General features: G+C 39.6%; 1 protein-coding gene across 2 annotated transcripts; it reads right to left on the bottom strand.

Moving 5' to 3' along the window:
• Nucleotides 1-5854: 5854 nt before the first annotated feature.
• On the bottom strand, nucleotides 5855-23241 carry LOC121304572 (adhesion G protein-coupled receptor E3-like). 2 transcript variants are annotated; one of them, XM_041235764.1, is made up of 10 exons: nucleotides 23101-23241; nucleotides 22587-22622; nucleotides 19196-19369; nucleotides 13921-14121; nucleotides 13015-13250; nucleotides 12302-12368; nucleotides 11797-11888; nucleotides 9726-9885; nucleotides 8761-8856; nucleotides 5855-6279 (listed from the first exon to the last, which is right to left on the bottom strand). In XM_041235764.1, exons 1-10 carry the CDS (start codon nucleotides 23236-23238, stop codon nucleotides 6199-6201), a joined length of 1281 nt encoding a protein of 426 aa, XP_041091698.1. In that variant the 5' UTR covers nucleotides 23239-23241; the 3' UTR covers nucleotides 5855-6198. The 2 variants fall into 2 exon arrangements, with proteins under 2 accessions (XP_041091698.1, XP_041091700.1); XM_041235766.1 differs by lacking the exon at nucleotides 22587-22622.
• Nucleotide 23242: the final 1 nt, after the last annotated feature.

Raw genomic sequence — 23242 nt, 5'->3', positions numbered from 1 at the left:
GAAGAAGGCAGAGCATCCAATCATTTAGCACTTTAATAGAAAAGGCCCTTTCTTCTGTATTACTTTTCTTCACTCTTGAATAACTTGTGTTCTCAGAATGTGATTAGGAGTATATGGGGGTGAATAAACCCTGTAAGTAATACATGCGACAGATCGAAGATTAAATGATGCAATAAAGCTAGGTGTATATTTGCATTGGTAGCAGAAATTTGGAATGACTTCATTGAAAACAGCATTGCCTGTTTCAAGCTAAACATAAAACATTACAGGGACAAGCAGCTGTTTCCAACAAAAGCACAGTGTCGCTGGACACAATACATGTGAAACAAACCTGTCAAATTTGGAATCAAGTTTTGACTGGCAGGGGACCCTTCCCCTATATGTGCAAAGATGAAACTTGTCCAGCTGGTCAGAGACTGATACTTAGGCTGATGAAATGCAGATGACATTTTTTTTTATTTCACTGGAATTAGAAAAACAGTTGAAAAAAAAAAAAACACAGCCTGGTTGGAACATAAACAAAGCGAGAAAAGAGTTTCCACCATCTGTGCAAAACTTAGTACTCCATGAAAGCAATCACTGGTTGACTATGGGTACGTTATCGTCTGTAGGCGTGACCCAGACAGGAATGGCAACCATCAATTCCTTCGTTTTGTACAATGAATGCATTGAGGAAAATATCAGCTTATGCTGCTAACCACGGAGCTTTGGCAGACACATTTTGATCAGAAAACTGCAAAGCGGCAGAGAAACGCAGCTCAACCTAAATACATTGCGTGTGTGAATGCTCAGTAATGACTCAGTTGATTCAGTGGGTTTTGCAGGTGTGAATGCTCAGTAATGACTCAGTTGATTCAATGGGTTTTGCAGGTGTGAATGCTCAGTAATGACTCAGTTGATTCAATGGGTTTTGCAGGTGTGAATGCTCAGTAATGACTCAGTTGATTCAATGGGTTTTGCAGGTGTGAATGCTCAGTGAATGCTCAGTAATGACTCAGTTGATTCTGGGTTTTGCAGGTGTGAATGCTCAGTAATGACTCAGTTGATTCAATGGGTTTTGCAGGTGTGAATGCTCAGTAATGACTCAGTTGATTCAATGGGTTTTGCAGGTGTGAATGCTCAGTAATGACTCAGTTGATTCAATGGGTTTTGCAGGTGTGAATGCTCAGTAATGACTCAGTTGATTCAATGGGTTTTGCAGGTGTGAATGCTCAGTAATGACTCAGTTGATTCAATGGGTTTTGCAGGTGTGAATGCTCAGTAATGACTCAGTTGATTCAGTGGGTTTTGCAGGTGTGAATGCTCAGTGACTCAGTTGATTCAGTGGGTTTTGCAGTTGTAATGACTCAGTTGATTCAATGGGTTTTGCAGGTGTGAATGCTCAGTAATGACTCAGTTGATTCAGTGGGTTTTGCAGGTGTGAATGCTCAGTAATGACTCACTCAGTTGATTCAGTGGGTTTTGCAGGTGTGAATGCTCAGTAATGACTCAGTTGATTCAATGGGTTTTGCAGGTGTGAATGCTCAGTAATGACTCAGTTGATTCAATGGGTTTTGCAGGTGTGAATGCTCAGTAATGACTCAGTTGATTCAATGGGTTTTGCAGGTGTGAATGCTCAGTAATGACTCAGTTGATTCAATGGGTTTTGCAGGTGTGAATGCTCAGTAATGACTCAGTTGATTCAGTGGGTTTTGCAGGTGTGAATGCTCAGTAATGACTCAGTTGATTCAATGGGTTTTGCAGGTGTGAATGCTCAGTAATGACTCAGTTGATTCAATGGGTTTTGCAGGTGTGAATGCTCAGTAATGACTCAGTTGATTCAGTGGGTTTTGCAGGTGTGAATGCTCAGTAATGACTCAGTTGATTCAATGGGTTTTGCAGGTGTGAATGCTCAGTAATGACTCAGTTGATTCAATGGGTTTTGCAGGTGTGAATGCTCAGTAATGACTCAGTTGATTCAGTGGGTTTTGCAGGTGTGAATGCTCAGTAATGACTCAGTTGATTCAATGGGTTTTGCAGGTGTGAATGCTCAGTAATGACTCAGTTGATTCAATGGGTTTTGCAGGTGTGAATGCTCAGTAATGACTCAGTTGATTCAGTGGGTTTTGCAGGTGTGAATGCTCAGTAATGACTCAGTTGATTCAATGGGTTTTGCAGGTGTGAATGCTCAGTAATGACTCAGTTGATTCAGTGGGTTTTGCAGGTGTGAATGCTCAGTAATGACTCAGTTGATTCAATGGGTTTTGCAGGTGTGAATGCTCAGTAATGACTCAGTTGATTCAATGGGTTTTGCAGGTGTGAATGCTCAGTAATGACTCAGTTGATTCAATGGGTTTTGCAGGTGTGAATGCTCAGTAATGACTCAGTTGATTCAATGGGTTTTGCAGGTGTGAATGCTCAGTAATGACTCAGTTGATTCAGTGGGTTTTGCAGGTGTGAATGCTCAGTAATGACTCAGTTGATTCAATGGGTTTTGCAGGTGTGAATGCTCAGTAATGACTCAGTTGATTCAATGGGTTTTGCAGGTGTGAATGCTCAGTAATGACTCAGTTGATTCAGTGGGTTTTGCAGGTGTGAATGCTCAGTAATGACTCAGTTGATTCAATGGGTTTTGCAGGTGTGAATGCTCAGTAATGACTCAGTTGATTCAATGGGTTTTGCAGGTGTGAATGCTCAGTAATGACTCAGTTGATTCAGTGGGTTTTGCAGGTGTGAATGCTCAGTAATGACTCAGTTGATTCAGTGGGTTTTGCAGGTGTGAATGCTCAGTGACTCATGATTCAATGGGTTTTGCAGGTGTGAATGCTCAGTAATGACTCAGTTGATTCAATGGGTTTTGCAGGTGTGAATGCTCAGTGACTCAGTTGATTCAATGGGTTTTGCAGGTGTGAATGCTCAGTAATGACTCAGTTGATTCAGTGGGTTTTGCAGGTGTGAATGCTCAGTAATGACTCAGTTGATTCAGTGGGTTTTGCAGGTGTGAATGCTCAGTAATGACTCAGTTGATTCAGTGGGTTTTGCAGGTGTGAATGCTCAGTAATGACTCAGTTGATTCAATGGGTTTTGCAGGTGTGAATGCTCAGTAATGACTCAGTTGATTCAGTGGGTTTTGCAGGTGTGAATGCTCAGTAATGACTCAGTTGATTCAGTGGGTTTTGCAGGTGTGAATGCTCAGTAATGACTCAGTTGATTCAATGGGTTTTGCAGGTGTGAATGCTCAGTAATGACTCAGTTGATTCAATGGGTTTTGCAGGTGTGAATGCTCAGTAATGACTCAGTTGATTCAATGGGTTTTGCAGGTGTGAATGCTCAGTAATGACTCAGTTGATTCAGTGGGTTTTGCAGGTGTGAATGCTCAGTAATGACTCAGTTGATTCAATGGGTTTTGCAGGTGTGAATGCTCAGTAATGACTCAGTTGATTCAATGGGTTTTGCAGGTGTGAATGCTCAGTAATGACTCAGTTGATTCAATGGGTTTTGCAGGTGTGAATGCTCAGTATGACTCAGTTGACTCAGTTGAGTAATCAGTTGATTCAGTGGGTTTTGCAGGTGTGAATGCTCAGTAATGACTCAGTTGATTCAATGGGTTTTGCAGGTGTGAATGCTCAGTAATGACTCAGTTGATTCAGTGGGTTTTGCAGGTGTGAATGCTCAGTAATGACTCAGTTGTGGGTTTTGCAGGTGTGAATGCTCAGTAATGACTCAGTTGATTCAATGGGTTTTGCAGGTGTGAATGCTCAGTAATGACTCAGTTGATTCAGTGGGTTTTGCAGGTGTGAATGCTCAGTAATGACTCAGTTGATTCAATGGGTTTTGCAGGTGTGAATGCTCAGTAATGACTCAGTTGATTCAGTGGGTTTTGCAGGTGTGAATGCTCAGTAATGACTCAGTTGATTCAATGGGTTTTGCAGGTGTGAATGCTCAGTAATGACTCAGTTGATTCAATGGGTTTTGCAGGTGTGAATGCTCAGTAATGACTCAGTTGATTCAATGGGTTTTGCAGGTGTGAATGCTCAGTAATGACTCAGTTGATTCAATGGGTTTTGCAGGTGTGAATGCTCAGTAATGACTCAGTTGATTCAGTGGGTTTTGCAGGTGTGAATGCTCAGTAATGACTCAGTTGATTCAATGGGTTTTGCAGGTGTGAATGCTCAGTAATGACTCAGTTGATTCAGTGGGTTTTGCAGGTGTGAATGCTCAGTAATGACTCAGTTGATTCAGTGGGTTTTGCAGGTGTGAATGCTCAGTAATGACTCAGTTGATTCAATGGGTTTTGCAGGTGTGAATGCTCAGTAATGACTCAGTTGATTCAATGGGTTTTGCAGGTGTGAATGCTCAGTAATGACTCAGTTGATTCAATGGGTTTTGCAGGTGTGAATGCTCAGTAATGACTCAGTTGATTCAATGGGTTTTGCAGGTGTGAATGCTCAGTAATGACTCAGTTGATTCAGTGGGTTTTGCAGGTGTGAATGCTCAGTAATGACTCAGTTGATTCAGTGGGTTTTGCAGGTGTGAATGCTCAGTAATGACTCAGTTGATTCAGTGGGTTTTGCAGGTGTGAATGCTCAGTAATGACTCAGTTGATTCAATGGGTTTTGCAGGTGTGAATGCTCAGTAATGACTCAGTTGATTCAGTGTTTTGCAGGTGTGAATGCTCAGTAATGACTCAGTTGATTCAATGGGTTTTGCAGGTGTGAATGCTCAGTAATGACTCAGTTGATTCAGTGGGTTTTGCTCAGGTGTGAATGCTCAGTAATGACTCAGATTCAATTGGTTTTCAGGTGTGAATGCTCAGTAATGACTCAGTTGATTCAATGGGTTTTGCAGGTGTGAATGCTCAGTAATGACTCAGTTGATTCAGTGGGTTTTGCAGGTGTGAATGCTCAGTAATACTGTTGATTCAATGGGTTTTGCAGGTGTGAAAGTAAATCAGTTGATTCAATGGGTTTTGCAAATGTGAATGCTCAGTAATGACTCAGTTGATTCACTGCAGGTGTGAATGCTCAGTAATGACTCAGTTGATTCAGTGGGTTTTGCAGGTGTGAATGCTCAGTAATGACTCAGTTGATTCAATGGGTTTTAGGTGTGAATGCTCAGTAATGACTCAGTTGATTCAGTGGGTTTTGCAGGTGTGAAGTCTGTAATGACTCAGTTGATCTCAGTTGATTCAATGTGTTTTGCAGGTGGATGCCCAGTAAATCAGGAGACATTGCACATTGTGCTGTAATACTCATTGGTAGTTTTGCAATTTGCTCAGTAATGATCAGTTGATTCCTTAGGCTTTGCAGGTGTTGAGTAAAAATCAGCTTGGTTCAGAATGAGATAGGTGACATGCAGGTGGATTGTAATGGAGACATTCACATTGTGTGGCATAATTGGTAGGCAATTTTTCACAATCTGACCTTAGGCTATCCTCTTGAAAAAATCAGCTTGGTTCAGAATAGAGAAAAGTAAAAAGTAATGCAGATTTGGGCAAAAAATACTGTTTAATTTTTCAGAAATATATGTTGATAGATGAAATGGTAGCCATGCAGACCAAAAAATACTGTTTAATTTTTCAGAAATAGATGTTGATAGATTTTGTCCATGTTAGTCCAGAGATGATAGACAAAGAGAAAGAGAAGTGATGCCTTTTATTTAGGGATGCCTTTTTCCCTACACCCCTGTGCATATTTTTGTCTTTCATGCAAAGTTGTATGTGGTGCACTTTCACTTGTCTGTTTATATGTGATCACCATCCGTGGTGCACAGAATATGAATTGGGTAAGTCAGTGTGTAATATGGTATACGTATTTAGGCACAGGGATTGCACAATCACTTCACGTGCAGATAAAATGTGTATTAGTATGTGAGCACAGGGAGTGCACAAATTAGTTCATGTGCTGGGATGGAAGTGAATAATTACTTAGTAATTGAATCCTGGCACAACTCTATATATGGGTACATTTTTCACTCACCCAGGGTTGTGTGTTCAGCAGTGGAGAATGGGAGAATGAAGAAAATAATTGAACATTTAAAAAATATAAACAAATGCTACGCGTGCTGGAATACCAACACAACACCTGTTTGTATCTCATTCTCTTTGCCTATCAGAAATATAGAAAACCTAAGTTTACAACCTTTTTGCCAAAATGTAAATGTTGCATTTTAGAGGGGCAATTTCCCTCCTCATAGGCACCCATTCTTTAACAGTGATGTCTATTGACTTTCTTTATTCCATTGCACACGTACTCCTCTCTGCGCAGTGCCGCAGTTATTGCTCTCTGCTGTGGTTTCACTCTGAAAGAGACAAATAAAGATGAGTTACTGCAGAAGATACAGTCAGAGACAATGGGCAGAATTTTCAAAAACCAGTGTCATTGTATCGAACTTGAGGTTTAGTAACAGAGCTTTAGTAGCAAGTTATTTCCAAACTAAATGTGTTAATTAGGACCATGCTGCATGATTTCTTTATTGTTAATAGCATTATAATTAAATTACACCAAATCACGCTTTTATTAACAACAAAGTGAAAACTTAATACATGTTTCTGCTGACTTTGTAAGAATTTGGGCGGCACAATATATGTTCCCTTCATTGTAAATAAAAACATGATTTGGTATAATTTAATGATAACGCTATTAATAATAAAATTAATCCCGATTATAGTTTTTAAGTATTCTGTAAATATTTAGTCTAATAGTTAAAAAGTACAATGTGGGGCTGTCAGGTCTTGTTTTCAAAAAATATCGTCACGGACATTATATACAAACCAATGGAATACCGTGTGTGTGTGTGTGTGTGTGTGTTATATTGTGTGTGTGTGTGTGTGTGTATTATATTATGTGTGTGTGTGTGTGTGTATTATATTATGTGTGTGTGTGTGTGTGTATGTGTGTGTGTGTGTGTATTATATTATGTGTGTGTGTGTGTGTGTATTATGTGTGTGTGTGTGTGTATTATTATGTGTGTGTGTGTGTGTGTATTATATTATGTGTGTGTGTGTGTATTATATTATGTGTGTGTGTGTGTGTGTGTGTATTATATTATGTGTGTGTGTGTGTGTGTGTATTATATTATGTGTGTGTGTGTGTGGTATTATTATTGTGTGTGTGGTGTGTGTATTAATCACACACACCATATGTAATACAACCTGTGTGTGTGTGTGTGTGTGTGTGTGTGTGTGTGTGTGTATATATTATGTGTGTGTGTGTGTGTAGTTATTAGAGAGAGAAAATGATGCTTGCCCCTGATTCTGTGGCGCACAAATGGAGCAAAGACATAAAAAAAAATACTGCACTGAAATGGTATTCTGTCTTGCCCCATTATAAAGAGCGTGCCTGTGACAGAGTGCCCGCCCCTGTGTATATTATCTGTTATGTGTTGCGTGTGGTGTGTTTAAATGTTGGTGTATAGACATTGGTACACGGGATATAAACGGGTCTGTGTAACACAAGTGTTTAAAATGTATATGTGTATTTAGTCACGAGGATTGCACAGCACTTCAAGTGCAAGTAAAATGTAATAATATGTGAGCACGGGGAATTGCACTTTATTAATTCACGTGCTGGGATTCAAGTGAATAATTAATTAGTAATTGAATCCCAGCACAACAGTATATATAGATGCACTTTTTCACATACTCGCGGTTGGGTGTTCGGTGAGTGGAGAACGGGATAGGAGACGGAGGTAAAAATAATCATAAGAATGATAAAAATAATAGTAGATAAATATCTGCTCACCGTGTTGTCTGTATCATCTGTTTTGTTAGTCTGTTTATTTTGGCGAATGTGCCGTGGCCTGTGTTTTTGTTTGTTCCAACCGTTTATTTTCTGTGTCTGTTCACTCATTAAATGCTGAGCGAGACCATTCGCTCAGCTCCACCAAACTCCACCTCTCTCTCTGTTTATTTTTCTGCTTCTGGTCTGACGCCACCCACTCCGGCCGTCTTTGTGACAGTCCCCCATTATTAACATATTTGCAGAAGTGATTCTGGGTAGGTAGGTATAGATTTGCTTTTAAATTCCCACTCAAACAAAATAAATAGTCGCAAGATATTAAGATATTAACATTATTTTGTAAATCAGCAATTTCAGAAATCACGTTGGCATGATTATTTAATAACGAGATAGGCATAACGACTGATTTCTTCATTAACACTGGAGTTGTCATTTACGACCTTTTGAATATCCTGCCCAACGGACCTTATAGAATTGGGGTATTACAGTGTGCTAATGTCATAGAGAGGAGACACACACTTCCCAGAGAGTGTCTAACCACTGCACGGGAGAGCCAGGCTGGTTCACAAGAACAGCTTCACAGCTCACCTGTAGGGTTCAGAATCAGCAACACGATGCATCACAGCAGATTCAAAGCATGTTGGGAGTTCTGCTTTGATTACTATGGGAATAGCAGTGGATTCATTATGTTTTATATTATTGGAATTGTTATTGTGTATTAACTGTTATTGGTTATGACGGATGTTGTTTTATGTTTATGTTGTTTTGAAAAACTTTAATATTTTCTGTGATCCTGATCATGTTTGTTGCCCTGAACAGATGAAACCGAAATGTCTGTAACAGTTTTTGAAGATATCCAAAGTTCTTGGGATGTTCTCGCTCAGGTTCGTCCAGAGAGAATATATTCTCAGGCTACAGTTTAACTAACCAGCATGTTACAGTTTTTGACTATGGTGTTGTCTGAAACCCATCACTGTCTCTTACCAGCTTATAATGGTCTTTACACCATAGATAGATGGAGAGATAGATATTTATGTCTCACCGTTAGGTTATCTATTGGAACTGCAGAAGATGTAAGTTCTGAGCTGTCTTTCTGTTTGTAGATGCATCCAAACCATTTCCTATACTCCACTCTCACCTGGTGATAATGAAAAAGAATCAACAATGTGCCAGAGTGACATTCAATCCCCAGGCTGGGGAACACGGGTTTCTACAAAATTGACTGAAAAGATTGATATTGTTGACTGTGGGACCAGTATTACCAGTCACTCTGCAGAAACCCATTTAGCGTGGTTCCTGTCTTGGCAGTCACCATTGTACAGACCATTCAATAATTCTGTATTGGTCATTAATACATTTTTGGGGTAAAAAGGAAAAGGATGGAATGAGTATCTATTCAGGTGGAGAAAAATTCCCCACAGATACCTCACTTCCAATGCATTTATTCCTCAGTCCCAGTAATAGTTGCACAGCAGTTTATAATGGTCATTGCAAACTTCAAGGACCAGTGGTCTAACTCAAGGATATCCCTGCAAAATACTGGGATCCGTTTCATAAAAGCGATTTGCGATGATTCACAATCATAAGCACTTGCCAAATAAAAAATTGTGTTTCATAAAACTTGTCGATTTTCACCAGAAACTTGAGACAGCCAGACAGCAGCCACAAGTAACAGTTTTCATCGCTGATCCTATTAGAACATACAGTGGTCCTTATCTTTCTAGCTCGGATGTTCATCCTTTTCCTTTTCCTTTTCACTGTGTAATGACCTAATCAGTGACTGGGCTTTAAAGTGAATTAGTGAGTTACTGATTGTTTTGAGCGCAGATCGCTAAAGAGTGATCGCAAGCGACACACTTGCAAAGTGCTTTATGAAATGCAAGCAGCGACGACCTCAGCGTCCTCGCAACCTCACTGCAAGCACATCGCAATCGCAGGACTTTTATGAAACGGGCCCCTTGATAGTAGCATGGCAGCCTTAGGTAGATGCAGACAATGGCTTCTTACCTGCTGATTTAGTACACAGTGCACCAGGAAAATAAAGGGACCCTGCAGTGAGTTAATAATGACAAACACAAATCTGAAGAACTCCAATCCTTGAAAGAATCCCAGGATCCAGCTACAGCCCATGATGAAACAATGCGCAATGGCCTTGAAAGTCAGCAGTCTAAAGAAACACAAATCCACAGAATTAGGTCACATGGTCCAGTAGAATGCAGTTCTCGTGAATGCGACACTAGGTCACATAGTCCAGTAGAATGCAGTTCTCGTGAATGCGACACTAGGTCACATAGTCCAGTAGAATGCAGTTCTCGTGAATGCGACACTAGGTCACATAGTCCAGTAGAATGCAGTTCTCGTGAATGCGACACTAGGTCACATGGTCCAGTAGAATGCAGTTCTAGTGAATGCGACACTAGGTCACATAGTCCAGTAGAATGCAGTTCTCGTGAATGCGACGCTAGGTCACATAGTCCAGTAGAATGCAGTTCTCGTGAATGCGACGCTAGGTCACATAGTCCAGTAGAATGCAGTTCTCGTGAATGCGACGCTAGGTCACATAGTCCAGTAGAATGCAGTTCTCGTGAATGCGACGCTAGGTCACATAGTCCAGTAGAATGCAGTTCTAGTGAATGCGACGCTAGGTCACATAGTCCAGTAGAATGCAGTTCTAGTGAATGTGACGCTAGGTCACATAGTCCAATAGAATGCAGTTCTAGTGACAGTGACTGTCACACAGCTGAGTTGCAGGGATATGGTGAGCAGATCGAGGCATTGGAAATGTTGGACACCCACAATCTTTTACACGGGGTGTTGTACAAAACATAGATTCATTTATTAAAGGAAACCACAATAGACTGTGTCACTCAGAAAACAGGAATCATTGGAGCAGCAAAACAAAACAATTCACAATAGGGTACCTTCGTCTGGCAAGTATACTATTTCATGTATTATGCTGCTATCATATATTCTGCACTTTCCACTGTATTTAATGTACTATTTCATGTATTACACTACTATCATGTATTCTGCACTTTCCACAGTATTTAATGTATTATGCCTTTTTTTTTTTTTTTACTGTATATCATGTATGATGCATTTCTATGTAGTTAAAGTATTATGGATTTTCTTGTTGTTACTGCATCTTGTAAAGCACTTTGTGATGGTGCTCCACTATTAAAAGCGCTATATAAAATAAAGATTGTAAAGGGTAATATGTCTAAGGCAGGAAAAAAATGAGATTTTAGGGAACTAACCACCTTTTGAAAAAAAGAAAAGCAGATTGCCCCCTGGAACAATGGAGAAAAATGTAGAACTTTTGCCAGCTGTTTGATGGTGAGTGTTCTCTGCATTTTATTAATATGCTTTGCCCATTGTTTTATATGTGTATGTTTTATGTGTGCAGTTTATAAATTGCTTGGCTTATTTGTTTTTAATAGTTGCTGAGAATACACTGCGATGCCAGAGCATTTATGAAGAAATTATTTTTAAAGGAGAATTTTATTGGGATTTATTAACTGTTGATTGCTTTGCACTTTTTTCGACTTTAGAAATCTATTGCATATTGTTATCTTAAGATATCAATATGCATTTGTAGTTTTGATATTCATCCTTTGACTCATACAGTAACATTATATTAAATCAAGTCTCAGCTTTCAATTGACTTTTCTTAATGAGCCAGTGGTGGCCCTGTATTACATAACATGAAAGGGAGCCCCCATTACATTAGAAGCAGGCCTCTCCCAGCTCTCTGTAGCTTTGTACTGCTCAGTCCTATCCTAGGTTACCCTGGGGTGGGATGGTAAACCATTCCTCATTTACAGTTTTCAACCACCACCCCCACAATGCAGAAGATCATTAACATTAATTAGAAGATGATTCATACAATGCTTATTCCCTGTTTGTGTATACTTTTGTATTTGTATTAGTCTTTCAGTCTTGAAATTTGTACCTCTAATTTGGTCTTTTTGTACATTTTAAGGTTTTTGTCTATATGAAAAATAAATGGTTCAATATAGATGATGTAACAGAGAACAGAATTCAGCAGCACACTTCAGAACTAGACAGAGATACTCACCTGGTGTCTTTCACTTTGGACACGTCTGTGTTGAGGCCACACATTTTCGATCTCAAAGTCCAGAGAATTGCAGTGAAGAGAATGGTGTTTACCTGCGGGGCAAAGGTGCATACAGTTTAATTCTCTGCAACACCAGTTCATTTTACAAAACTAGAACAAGCAATTATAGTAACAGAATTCAAGGGGTCTATTCAGTTGGTATAAACAATGGCAGGTGTTCTGTTATTAAATATTGAATAAGGATACGTGGAGTCTTGAGAGAGGCTTTCATTCAACACTGGATGGGCATGATGGTGCACAGGGGCAGGGCTCAGGGACGGGCGCTCATGTTCTTCTTGGCTCAAGTTTCTTGTTTACTTTTTCAGTGTGAAATAGTGGAGTCGGCCAACCATACTGTATGTCACAGGGTTACAGAGAGTGCATCATAATCTATGGGTATGTGGACGCTGTCTGTCACACTTGAGATTGTGCATACATCATGATCATGGCACGGATATCTACTTACAGCGATTGTGAAACAAACAGGACCAAGAAAACTCCAGACAAATCCTTTGTCATGACTCAGCCAGCAACTGAGGAGCATAATAACAGTCATGATTAACCTACACTGCTTTCCTTATAAACGTTTATCTTTGCACTTTTACTTTGGGTTTCCTATAATTATACTATGCATTTACTACAGGTTACCCTGGTTTGTTAATGTGCTTTGCCATGCTTTCACTGTGCTTTATTACACTGCTGTGCTTTTACTGTTTGATGCTTTTACACATGTTAGTTGCTAACAACAGGAATTGGGGCACAGTTTATAGAAGAAAATACAAGCATACTACAAACACAAAACAATTATTATGTCAAAGAATAAAAAGCTATGACATTTGCGGCTGGTTTCACAGACCCTGATTAGCACTCATCTTGGACGACCTGCTGTATTGTTATTTTAGGTCAGCTAGTCCACAATCAGTACTAATCTGGGTCTGTGTAACCAGTCGTTAGAGTGGCTGCTAGCTTGTAAGTTAATACACACCACTTCTCTGTATAGTCTCTGTATATTCAACACACACATTTTGAACAATGCTAAACACGTTTGTAAACGTTAAGAGCGAACTAAGAGAGTTGTGAGAATCGTATGCTAATGATGGGGTTTAGACAATGTAATGTTTGGTTATTACATTATCACACAGCACCTGTTAAAGATAAAGAGGCTGAATGAATACTCACAATGTGTTGGTCCCATACCCCTCTGGAAAGACTCCAGCAGACACAGCCACGATGAGAGCAGGAGAGCCGTACCCAGCCAGCAGCAGGTACCTCCTTCGCAGCCCCTGCCTGCTGCTGTACTTCACCACCTTCAGGTTTCTCACCAGCAGGTAGAGCTGCACTCCCTCCAGGCACATCCAGGCGAAGCTGGCCATGAAGAGGTAGTGCAGGAGCCCAGCTATGACTGCACACAAGACCTGAGAAAGGACAGGCAGAGGGGCAGGTCAGCTGTGGTTAAAGAGATATACAGTGTCTCGCGTGATGATACCATAGACTGCAGAAAGGCAGGAGTGACTAGCTTCAATGTGGGACAAACGCATGTGGTGAGACACGTTGGTTGATTGAAGTGAACGCATCCAGAAAAAGTCTGTCATTTTAAAACAAAACTGACAATGTTATGGGCTGTTTCATTACAAAAGAAACCATTTTAGGGGATCAGCCTGATTGCCCTTCTCTGGGCCTTCTCCAGTGTCTTCTTTTATTCACAGTGAGGTGAACCGAGCGAGACACAGTATTCTAGCATGGTCTAACTAAAACTGCCTAGGCTTGGATTCTGTTATTTTGTCCATGTAACTTAACATTCTGTTTGCCTTTTTGTTCCCTGTTCCTTCAAGTTTTGGTCATGCATTACAAGTTATTCATCGTAGATGCTGTTGTACTGTAACAGCAGACACTCAAGCAGGAAAACACCACATCAGCTTTATGTGGAAAAGTAAAATAACCTTTAACCTGGCATAGCTACAAACTATACAGTCAACGTGTGTGCTTTTTAAAGTCTTCTATTGTTCTGTTTCCCATTTGTTTTGTAATCTGAAAACCCCTCTGTATCGACACACCCACAACCCTGCAGTGCAGGCAGTGACTCGCCTTCTTTTCGGTTCTGGACACCCCAACTAGAAACAGGAAGTGAGCCAGGAAGAGACAGACACTCAGGTGCAGGTGAATGGTGGTGTTGGCTTTCTGGATCGAATGGCAGAATACGAATGTAAAGATAGCCAGGCTGAGGCAGACCAGGGATGCGATCACTGCAATGTGGTTGATCACTGTCAAGGCAACATTTTCTTCCATCTGAAAAAAAGACAATGACATTTTCATCAAAGTTCTAGAGTTTCTAAGGATGACCACTTTGGAATATGTGAGGTATTCTTGGGATTGTCCTGTAAAACAAGTCATGTCTTGAGCTAGGTATGGCTCATATGGCCTCAGAGGTGACGGCTTAAGGATATTCATGGTTTAATGACTGCAGTTTGGTAAAGTAAAAATGTTGCTCTCATGCAATGGCTGCAAATTCATATGAATTCACAAAACATGGCTCAGCTTGCACTTTGGCAAAGAGGCTGTGATACATGTGCCCCAATAGGCTCTATTCTCAAAACTGTCAGGATTGTTTCATGGAATATTTTTAAGGACTGTTTTTAGAAACATTGGCTTAAGGAGGGGAGGAGCCAACAGCACAGCAGAACAACGCAGTTAAACGAGGCAGTCTTCCCAGCGACAGCGAGTGGAAGCGACAGCGAGTGGGAGAAGTACAGGCGTGGAAAAGTACAGAGCAGTTTAGAAGCAGTAAGGAGAAATTGCATCTTTAATTGCTTTAATCAGAAAACACAGGACATTGGGGAAACACAGCAGCAGCTCAAAGTCAAACAGCCGTGTGTGTTTTTCTGATAACAAACAAGCTGAAACTCGGAGCAGCTGATTCAAATTCAGCGCCGTTCTGAGACACGGGCGAGGGGAGGAGCCAACAGCACAGCAGAACAACGCAGTTAAACGAGGCAGTCTTCCCAGCCACAGCGAGTGGGAGGCGTGGAAAAGTACAGGCGTGGAAAAGTACAGAGCAGTTTAGAAGCAGTTTGAAAGCAGGTTGACAGCTGCAGAAGAAACTAAACTTAAAGAAAAAACTCTCAACATGGTCTTCAAGCCAGTAATCTGTGACACCTGCTTGATGTGGGAAATCCGAGAAAACCCAGCGGAGCTAAACCAAGTGTGCGTAAAGTGGCGTGCGATCCAGGATTTGCATAAACTAGTAAGTATGCTAGAAATGGAGCTGGAAGAAGTGAGACAGCAACAGGATCTTGAGGAACTGGCACACCCACAATTCATGGAAGTCTGCATCACCCCTAACAGACTGAAAGCCACCAGGGAGATAGAAGGTCAGAACAGCTGGGGTAATTCAGGTAGGCAGAAGCAGGGAAAAAAAGAAACTTCGTCAAACACAACCACCAGAAATCAAAACAACCAACAGATTTGAGTCACTTCAGAATTTTGATGAGCAGAACCAACAACAAGAGAATGAAAGGAACAACATCCAGGACCCTATTGACAGTGGTGACCAGACAGCAAAAAGAAGGGAGGTCATGATTGTTGGGGACTCCATATTGAGAAACACAGCAAGTTCAATTCGCAGTTTGGACCCCCTTACTACAACAGTGTGCTGCCTTCCGGGAGCCTCGGTCAAGCACATCACTGAGAATGTGGACAGGCTCCTAGAACGAACAGGAGACGACCCGGTAGTAGTCGTCCACATCGGTACAAACAGCATTGGAAGAGACAGACCAAAATCCCTGCAAAACAAATTCAGAGAGCTAGGAAGGAAATTAAAAGAGAAAACCAAAACTGTGGTATTTTCTGGTATACTACCAGCACCTTGCAAAGGACGATATGGACAGCTGGAAATAATTAATCAAAACGCATGGCTGAAGACGTGGTACACACGGGAAGGCTTCACCTATCTTGATCATTGGACCACATTCTACAACGAGGACTATCTGTATAGACGGGACGGACTGCACTTAAATAACAAGGGAACCAGTCTACTTGGAGAAAAAATCCATGAGCAGGTTTAAACCATTAAATGTATTTATCTAAATACTAGAAGTATCAGAAACAAAATTCTAGAACTTGAAGCTACTAACAAGTAACTATGATGCGATAGGTGTTACTGAAACTTGGTTGTCTGAGAATGATGGGGACGAATATAATATTTGTGCGTATACACTGTATAGGAAAGATAGGTAGGACAGAAGAGGAGGAGGGGTAGCGCTATACATAAGAAACAGTCTTGAAGCCCAGGGGTTAAACCTGGACAAAGAAAATAAAGCAGAATCAATATGGGTCAGAATAACAGACAAAATTTCAAAGGGCATAATAATAGGAGCGTGCTATAGACCGCCAGATTCAGACGGTGAGCAAAATAATCTGTTATACAATGACATTAGAAATGCATGTAGCAAAGGAGATGCCATACTAATGGATTTCAACTTCCCCCATATAAAATGGGAAAAACCGGTGGGTAGCGCGAAGGATGAAAGTGAAATGGTGGAAATGACAAATGACTGCTTCCTAACACAATTTGTCAAGGCACCGACTACAGAGGAGGCATGCCTTGATTTAGTCTTTTCAAATAACGAAGACAGAATAACTAAAACAGAGGTCAGAGAACCACTGGCAAACTCAGACCACAACATGGTCTCATTTGAAGTGTTTTTTAAAACCCCAAAAGTAATGACTAAAGCTAAGGTTTACAATTTTAGAAAAGCAAACTATGAAGGTATGAAACAGAGACTAACAGAAGTAGATTGGAGTAAAATAGAGAAAACACCCACAGAAGAAGGATGGTTGTTCTTCAAAAATGTAGTACTAGAGGCGTAAAACAATTACATCCCTAAAGTAGACAAATCTAAATGTAAAACTAAATTGCCAAAATGGTTTAATAGATCAATTAAAAAAAATATTCAGCAAAAAAAGGCACTTTATAGAGCATTAAAAAAGGACCAAAAAGAAAGTACGCAGAAAGAGTACACGGAACTGCAAACGCAAGTCAAAAAGGAAGTTAGAAAGGCCAAGAGAGAAATAGAAATGAACATTGCTAAGGGAGCTAAAACCAATTCCAAAATGTTTTTCCAATATTACAACAGCAAGAGAACATTCAAAGAGGAGATTAAATGTTTAAGAGATACAAATGGCAAAATCGTAGATGAGGAAAAAAATTGCAAATATATTAAATGATTACTTTTCACAAGTTTTTACAAAGGAAGATACTGACAACATGCCCCACATGTCATCCAGTTCCTATCCAGTTTTAAATAACTTTAGCATAACTGAGGCAGAAGTGTTAAAGGGACTAGGAGCTCTTAAAATAAACAAATCCCCTGGGCCGGATGAGATCCTCCCAGTAGTACTCAAAGAAATGAAAGAAGTAATTTACAAACCACTAACCAAGATCATGCAGCAGTCTCTTGACACAGGGGTGGTACCGACAGACTGGAAAATTGCAAACGTAATACCGATCCACAAAAAGGGAAACAAAACTGAACCAGGTAACTACAGACCAGTAAGCCTGACTTCTATTATATGCAAACTTATGGAAACTATAATAAGATCCAAAATGGAAAATTACCTATATGGTAACAGGGTCCTGGGAGACAGTCAACATGGTTTTAGGAAAGGGAGATCGTGTCTAACTAACTTGCTTGATTTTTTTGAGGATGCAACATCGATAATGGATAATTGCAAAGCATATGACATGGTTTATTTAGATTTCCAGAAAGCTTTTGACAAAGTCCCACACAAAAGATTAATTCTCAAACTGAATGCAGTTGGAATTCATGGAAACAAATGTACATGGATTAGGGAGTGGTTAACATGTAGAAAACAGAAAGTACCGATTAGAGGAAAAACCTAAAAATGGAGTGTGGTAACGAGTGGTGTACCACAGGGATCAGTATTAGTTCATCTGCTATTCCTAATCTACATTAATGATTTAGATTCTGGTATAGTAAGCAAACTTGTTAAATTTGCAGACGACACAAAAGTAGGAGGAGTGGCAAACACTGTTGCAGCAGCAAAGGTCATTCAAAATGATCTAGACAAGATTCAGAACTGGGCAGACACATGGCAAATGACATTTAATAGAGAAAAGTGTAAGGTACTGCACGCAGGAAATAAAAATGTACATAATAAATATCATATGGGAGATACTGAAATTGGAGAAGGAATCTATGAAAAAGACCTAGGAGTTTTTGTTGACTCAGAAATGTCTTCATCTAGACAATGTGGGCAAGCTATAAAAAAGGCTAACAAGATGCTCGGATACATTGTGAAAAGTGTTGAATTTAAATCAAGGGAAGTAATGTTAAAACTGTACAATGCACTAGTAAGACCTCATCTTGAATATTGTGTGCAGTTCTGGTCACCTCGCTATAAAAAAGATATTGCTGCTCTAGAAAGAGTGCAAAGAAGAGCGACCAGAATTATTCTGGGCTTGAAAGGCATGTCATATGCAGACAGGCTAAAAGAATTGAATCTGTTCAGTCTTGAACAAAGAAGACTATGTGGCGACCTAATTCAAGCATTCAAAATTCTAAAAGGTATCGACAGTGTCGACCCAAGGGACTTTTTCAGCCTGAAAAAAGAAACAAGGACCAGGGGTCACAAATGGAGATTAGACAAAGGGGCATTCAGAACAGAAAATAGGAGGCACGTTTTTACACAGAGAATTGTGAGGGTCTGGAATCAACTCCCCAGTAATGTTGTTGAAGCTGACACCCTGGGATCCTTCAAGAAGTTGCTTGATGAGATTCTGGGATCAATAAACTACTAACAACCAAACGAGCAAGATGGGCCGAATGGCCTCCTCTCGTTTGTAAACTTTCTTATGTTCTTATGTTCTAAACAGTGGTTTGAAAACTCAGAAATCTTAATAAACTCAGAAAGTTTAATCTCAATTTCATGAAATTCAAACTAAAAAAACATTCTTTAAAAAGTCATGATTAGGACGTAATGGCTTCTCTTTTACATGGAATTTTCTCTTTTAAATTTTTTTTTAGTTAATTAAAAGCTGGTCTTTGAAATATGGAACAATGTGTCTCAACTATCAGTTAATTACTGATAAAACCTGATGTTTTTGTATCAAGCTGATTTTAATTACTACAAGGAAGTACACGCTTGGTTACTATTGGCTTTCAAGGTTGTGCAGTTGCTGTGAAAATGATTTTGTGTAAGGTAGCTGGCTACAGACACCAGAATACAGATTACATTTTGCTGCTGCTTGCGATAATGAATGGGTTTCTTCTTCTAAACAAGTACCTGTTGGAATATTAATATTTGTCCAAGAACTACTGTTTCATGTGTGTGATGACAATACCTGTGATTCATCTAGTGCCATTAATACAGCGAAGCTGGAGAGGTGGTCACAGCTGCACACAGTGTGTGTTTGGTTGGAGTGTAACTTTGTGCAGCCTTCTGTGGACCAGGAGCTTTCCTTCCCTTCGTATTTCCAGTAGACACATGTCACCTCTTCCTCTTTGGTTTTGCTTAACTAGAAAAGAACATTGCAAAACTGTTAAACCACAAAGTGTACATTATTAACCCCCTGTGTTACAAGGGCTTCCATGATTACAACTAACTTAGTGGTTGGTGTCTGAGTTTAGCTCAAACTAGATTCAGACATCATTTCTATTGCTTTTTTAACATTTCATTTATTAATGTATGGTGTTTGCAAGGCCCATGCCAATCAGCGAGTACAAACGAGTACTTATAACGAGTATTTTCCTGAGTTCAATGAATACAGAAAGTTGATGAAATCAGTTAATGGTTTCTATACTGCCTATGCTAACAGTGAATCTCCAATCTAGAGGCAGATAGCCAATCCAGGGGAGAAGGAGGAGGGGCCATGGGCTACTGCTTTCTTCCACTGTGCATTTTGTTAAAAAGCACAGCAATAGTAAAGTAGCCCTCCTGTAAGAGGACACTGCTTTATCTTAACAAAGGTAAGGGGTTTCTTGTGCTTTTAAACAGGGTACTTTTTCTTGCAGGGCCTCACTCAGATGGAACAAGCTTTAAGCATAAAGGGCCAAATATTCAAAACGCCTTGAGTGTGTCGCAAGGGAAGCTGCAGAGATTTTTTTCGTGAAAAAGTAGCGGTTCTGAGAGAGATTCAAATAGATGCTGCATTGGAAAAAAATGCGTTTGAGTTGTTCTCTGTGCTTTTCCCACGAATCTGGAAGAGGTGTCATGAATAATCCCGCAAGTTCACCACCACAAGCTAAACTGAAAAGTTACCATTTGCTCGCAAATCACAATGTTGCATGGAAATCAATTAAGACTGGTTACAGTCCTCTTAGTTATTTTGCAGGAAGTATTTCAGGACAATCTCTGTTTCTAGTTAAAGAGGGAACATGGCTTTCAGACAGCTACATTTGCAAATGCTAGCAGAACAACAAAAAAAGAGGAAATATCATGCGGGCAGAATATACAGACAACGTATTGACTTGTCTACTGAGGAAGTCCTTAGTCGATTTATGCTTTGATTAAATAATAACATTTTGGTTAATTTCCAACTCAAACATTTAACTTATTTGTGGTTTATTTTAAACAATACTAATTACCAGTGCTTAATTTGTAAAGAAAGAGGTGTCAGGGAGCAAGCAATGACAATAATACCGTTCTTAAGAAGCGCACATTCAAAATCATAGCAAGTTTATTTGAAAGAGTATTGTACGTACCAGTGTTAGATTTTATACTCATGTACTCTACATCATATATGCAAAGCAGTAGTATGTGCAAAAAAGTAAATTAACCCTTAGCAGTCCATTTATTCAGCACCTGTCAGGCGCATCAGGTCCAATTTATTTTCACGTGTGCTGTTTATTTTACACATGCTGTTTAAAAGTAATTATATTCAAAGTAAAACAGGTTTAAAAGGCACTGCATATCAACAGGACACTCTGTCCTCATCTCCAGCCCCATCCTTCCCCTTGTTTGATGTATTTATCACATACCTCTTCATAGTCATGCAAACCTATAAATCATCTCCTGATCACTCATTTTATCACCAAACTGCTGAACAATCATTATTTTATTACTCTAATATCTCAAAAAGCTCTGCAAATGTCTGTCATATTCTTTGAGCGCTGGATGTGACCCGTAGGGCAGAAGGGGCAGTGCCACCCGCTCTTTGGTGGTGGGGGACAGACGGATAACTACTATGTATTTTGCTCATCCACTTTTTTTGCTCTGTATATGCACTATTACTCTATGTTTTGTTATGGTTTGGTATTTAAACTGTTTAAAATGATATAAAGTGGAAAGGCATTTGGATGACTCCAGAAGGCCGACAAACACACGCACCCTACACACACATTGGTTTGACCCATGGTCCGCGCTGTAAAGTCTAGCTATATCTAACGTTATCAGCACTGTGAATGCAACAGAACCCGCAGTTTGTGGAGATTGCAATAAATAAATAAATACTGTACATTAATACATTAATCTATTAATCGATTTATTAACTTATACATTTCTGTTTAGGCTAGATAGTTGTTAGCTTGTTTTTTTTTTATTTTCTATTAATTAAATTCTATTCATTGAAAAAAGGCGAGAGATCCAGACCGTTGTTATTGTTTTCCTATTTGTTTGAATAGGGGTAGTGAAGGGTAAAGTTCCTGTGTGGGGGTTGGGGTACATGCTGGCATGAACGTGCTTAATTTCAACAACATCCCAAAATAACATGTTGTTCCTGTTATTAAGCAGTAGTGTAATCGGAAGCAGTGGTATTTAAAAATAACAGAAGACAGTTTTCACTTTAGTGAAGTAGGCTACAATATTTGTTTTCATTAAAAACTTGTTGTTTATTGAAATTAATGTTCCACTTTCATATTGAAGCTTGTTGTGTAATACACACTCAATCAAACCAAACAGCGTAGGAATTTCCAACAACAGAGTCGCAGTCCTTCTTTCAGAGAGCCAGTGTCATCTTTATGGCACGTAAATGGTAACAGTGGACTGTCTCTGTTTAGCGCATGCAAGAACTTGTAGAATGGATAAAACTGTGTTGAGAATTGTAGGAAAATGCATTTGAGAGCAAAATATTTAATGACATTGTTAACTTTCATAGCTGAAGAGGTGCTGGGGCTATGCCTCGTCAAGCCCAAATAATGCGTCTTAATTTTGCAAAAAGTTGCGATGGTTCTATACCTGGAGAGAGTTGCGGTTGGTTTCCTGTGTTAATTCATGTTAATTTATTCATTCCGCAGCGCTGTGATAATCGCAGTTTCACCGCAACTTTTTTAGATTTCACTCACTTGCGATTTTACGCAAAACATTCGCAAAGCAAGCAGAGCTGCGGGAAAGCTGTCTGTACATTGTAAAGGTTACAGGTTTCGATATATTGAACTTTAACCCTTTACGGCCCTATGTGGGGCCAGGTCCGACATTACAATTTTCCCTTCCCAGTCCGATGTCGGACAGGGTCGCATTATTGAGGAGTTTGGTGATAAAATGAGTGATCAGGAGAGTATTTATCAGTATACATGTCTATAAAGAGGTACGTGAAAAATACAGTGAACAAAGGGTGAGGCTTGGCTGGAGATACAGTACCAAGTGTCCTTTTGCGATTCAATGCCTTTTAAACCTGTTTTAATCTGAAAAAATATATATTTTAAACAGCACATGTGAAAATAAATTGCAAGCGCTGAATAAATGGACTGCAAAGGGTTAATCCTGTTTTACAAAAAAAAAAAAAGCCATTAGCCTAACATTATTTTTTCTTTTTTGAGTTGTCTCTTCACCTCCTGTATATAAAAAAAATACATCAAAGAACAACTGAAACTCCCCAAATAATTAATAAGTAATAACATCTCTGAACACACAAGAACCTCCCCATCACAATAACCCAATGGAATCCTCAAATAACTGGTAAATACACAATAATAGATCTATCTTGCAGATTTGCATTCTGCTCTCATCAAGTGATCTCATCACACTTCACACTGTGTACAATAAGCACAACCTCCATCCAAATAAACAACTAGTCAATTCAATAATAATACATTTCAGACAATAAAGAATTAAGCATTACATAGAACTTCAAAACTATCATCTTTGTTACAAAGACAGAAAAAATACAAACTCATTGTTGGAGAAATTCCAGAAACATTCAAAATGATTTCAAACACCATAAGTAGTCATGTAAAAAGCAATTAAAATGAAGCTACTTAATCTTATTATTTTGAAACCTTGGTTAGCTTTCATTAAGCGCTGTCCACCTACCTCATTGTGATGGAAGGTTAAATGCACTGGCTCTGAAAGTTTGTGGTGATTTTTGCCTATAGTAACCGTAAGCACTTGTGAGTTTAACTTGAGAGATGGTTGATTCTTGTAAAAACTCCCATCCAAGACAGACTCCATCCCA

Source organism: Polyodon spathula, chromosome 38, assembly GCF_017654505.1.
Source record: "Polyodon spathula isolate WHYD16114869_AA chromosome 38, ASM1765450v1, whole genome shotgun sequence".
Classification (NCBI taxonomy): domain Eukaryota; kingdom Metazoa; phylum Chordata; class Actinopteri; order Acipenseriformes; family Polyodontidae; genus Polyodon; species Polyodon spathula.
Note: the sequence above shows the minus strand (reverse complement) of the source record. Positions and strands in the feature narration are given on the sequence as shown.

Coding starts and splice junctions, on each gene's coding strand:
- LOC121304572 (XM_041235764.1), bottom strand. CDS start 23,238: ATGGAGTCTGTCTTGGATGGGAGTTTTTACAAGAATCAACCATCTCTC. Junction 14,122..19,195: donor TGGCACTAGATGAATCACAG/GTATTGTCATCA, acceptor TCTTTTTTTCAG/ATGGAAGAAAATGTTGCCTT. Junction 6,280..8,760: donor TTCCAATAGATAACCTAACG/GTGAGACATAAA, acceptor TGTCTCTTTCAG/AGTGAAACCACAGCAGAGAG.